General features: G+C 31.8%; 1 protein-coding gene across 1 annotated transcript; it reads left to right on the top strand.

Annotated features, from left to right (window-relative positions):
* The first annotated feature begins 520 nt into the window (after window positions 1-520).
* Window positions 521-2,476, top strand: LOC149547158 (expansin-like B1). The gene is made up of 5 exons (XM_089794700.1): window positions 521-860; window positions 952-1,058; window positions 1,305-1,486; window positions 1,661-1,796; window positions 1,970-2,476. The coding sequence occupies exons 1-5, from the start codon at window positions 698-700 to the stop codon at window positions 2,186-2,188; spliced, it is 807 nt and encodes a 268-aa protein (XP_089650826.1). The 5' UTR covers window positions 521-697; the 3' UTR covers window positions 2,189-2,476.
* Window positions 2,477-3,070: the final 594 nt, after the last annotated feature.

Genomic DNA, 3,070 nt, shown 5'->3' with positions numbered 1-3,070 from the left:
TTTTAAATAATATAATATTTGCTAAAATCTTTTTAATAGATTAATAAATATTATTAATTTAAATTCAATTTATCAAATATGAAAAAATATTATTTAAAAAATCTCATCAAAAATTTATTTTCAAAAATTAATAAGAGAAATAAAGAAAAAAATGAAAAAAAATATGACTTCTCTAAAAAGTAATATTTAAAGAAAAATTTGAACTAATATAAAAAATAAAATAAAAATAGTTTAAAAACTAAAAAATTAAAAGTGTCCACAAATAGCCCATCAAAATAGAAAATGGAAAATTCCTTTTCAAACCACTCAGAAGGAAATGATCAATTCCTATCATGCCCTCCACTTTGTTTGAGATATGTGTCAATGGGAGAATGAAGCACATAATAAAGGTATCCTTGGAGTGCGCTTTGTTTGAGATATGTGTCCTCAAAATAATTCAGCACGGTTGAAAATTCAAAATGGCATTATCAGGCTGGCACTCCAAAACATTTTTAAATTTGACTCTTAATTATATTCTTCTAACTATGGCACAGACAGTGCTTCAATATCCAATAGATGGCATTTTTAATGGTCATTCACGTCTTGGTTAAATCGATGGTAGTAAATTCAACACTAGTCTTGCTGATATAGATTAATTAAAAAGGGAGTTCCTATAAATTAAAGCCATCCCTGCACTGCATACATCATTCCTCTAATTATGTTTCCTTTCTGCTTCTCAATGGCTTCCTCCGCCGTTAAAATGTCTTCTCTCAGAATTTTAGTATGTTGGGTCGTTTATGGCTTAATTGCGTTTAGAAGCGCGAATGCCCACGGGGGCTCCGCTAAGTCTAAAGCCACCTTCTATGTCACTTCGCACGGAGGTATATCAAAACAAAATAATACTCTTTATTGTCTGAACTGTGGATATTTGTGTGAAATAGTTTTATAAAATTTGTATCTAAATTGTGACAGATGGGGCATGTGGATACGGCTCGTTTCCAAGAACTGTAGGACGGGAAGAGGCGGCTGCAACTTCTTATTTATATCATGATGGCGTAGGATGTGGTGCTTGCTACCAGGTAACACGAGAATAAATCAAATAGGTTTATGTTAAAGTGATTGGCTGAATGATCGTATTCTTTCCTGTCACATTTGATGGGCTTGCAATTGGACTCCACATATTCTGTAAGTTTTCTTATATAGATTATTGAAAAACTAATGATGTTATGAGATAAAGATTTTAACTTATTCTCAATAATTGTGAAGCGGGTGGTATATGGAATATTAGTATGTTGAATTTTTGTATTGGAATGGAAAAAAAACAGGTAAGATGCGCTTATAAGGGTCTTTGCACAGAGGAGGGAGTAACAGTACTTGTGACAGACTACGGCCAGGGCAATGGAACTGATTTCATTATGAGCTTATCTGCATACTCTAAGCTGGCGCTAGGCGCTGACAACTCTAAACTATTAATATCACAAGGTGTCGTGGACATCGAATACAAAAGGTGGGTTAGGTTTTAGCTCTATTATAATTCATCAAATTTATTCTTGGCGGGTATTCATTTCCTCACTGTTGCTCCAAACACAGAATTAACCTCAACCACATTCTTAATTATATCTAATAATTCTCACACTGAACAATTTTTGTCTCTGATTCCTTTTCAATTTTGAAATTGTAGAGTGGCTTGCAAATATCCAGGTTACAATCTGATGATCAAGATTGATGAAAGCTGCCAGTTTCCTGACTATCTGGCAATAGAGTTCTGGTATAAAGGAGGCCTAAGGGACATTTTAACAGTGGGGATCATTTCAGAGGTAAAACTCTCAAAGATTAATTCTCCAATTAAACAAAATGTACGGTCTTGTTGCAGGTCTAGCTAAAACCATATAATGTTTTTTAAGATTATTCTGGTAGGCTTCTTATTCCATTCTTTCTGACTAACTTTACCATTATTGAACTATTCACTGTTTCTCATGAAATTCTAAAGGAAAAAAACTGCGAGCCAAAGGTTCAAATGAAACGAAACCACGGCGCGGTGTGGGACGTGCAAAACCCTCCAATGGGTCGTCTTTGGCTGCGCTTGTTGGTAAGCTCGGGTAGAAGCTCATTCCAATATATCGAGACTGAAATTCCAATTCCAGCTAATTGGACGCCAGGGATGCTCTGCGACTCCGGCATTCAGACCAATTCATCACTAGATGGCTAAGTTATAACAATAATACAACAGAAATTGCATTGTAACACCCATTCGTGCATTGAAAGTCCAGACTATTTCCAGTTTCTGTCTAGATTAGTATTTAAGAAGTTGGCATATTATTTACAGTATAACCAGCATGGTATAAGATCTACCATATAGTTTGACTATATCTAAAATTTCTTTGAAATTTTATATCTTCTGGCTCCACCGTTTACCGAATAGTAAATTCTTCTTATGAAGATGACTCTGTAGATCTATTGCAAGTAATTTGATTATAAGCTTTTTTGGTCTATTTAGAATGATTCGTCTAAAACTTACATTCATTTATAAGTATATACAACTTGAAATACGTGAGGAAATAACAGCAAGGTAATTGTCAAGGTGTATCCATCTATGCAACATATGATTTGTCCCTTTTCTAAATGGATATGGTCTATCAATTAAAGATTGGTTATTGTACATGCTCAGAAATGAAAAATAAGATTATTAATAATTATATTTATTAAATTATTTGTGAAATACAAAATATAATATATTGTATTGTATGATAATATAAATTTTTTAATCAAGGAGTTTTATTTTTAAATACCAGCATATTATTTAGCATGAAACTGACATATATTAAAGTTACATTTAAAATGTACTTACAAATTAAATATTATATTTAAACTAATATTAAATAATTAAATAATTAATATATATTTACTTTTTTTTTAATATAGAATACATGTGATTTAGATAGCTATCAAAAATATAATTAAAAAATTATTAGTTATTACTATCAATGGAAGATATAATCAATAAACTTATAATGTTTGATATCAAGGGATAGGCCTATTACAAGCTAGAGTTGTCATTGCACCAAAAGATTGACATGTCAATGCCTAAGAA

This window comes from Cupressus sempervirens, chromosome 7 (genome assembly GCF_028749045.1).
Source record: "Cupressus sempervirens isolate cs-2001-9-10 chromosome 7, ASM2874904v1, whole genome shotgun sequence".
In the NCBI taxonomy this organism is placed as follows: domain Eukaryota; kingdom Viridiplantae; phylum Streptophyta; class Pinopsida; order Cupressales; family Cupressaceae; genus Cupressus; species Cupressus sempervirens.
Note: the sequence above shows the minus strand (reverse complement) of the source record. Positions and strands in the feature narration are given on the sequence as shown.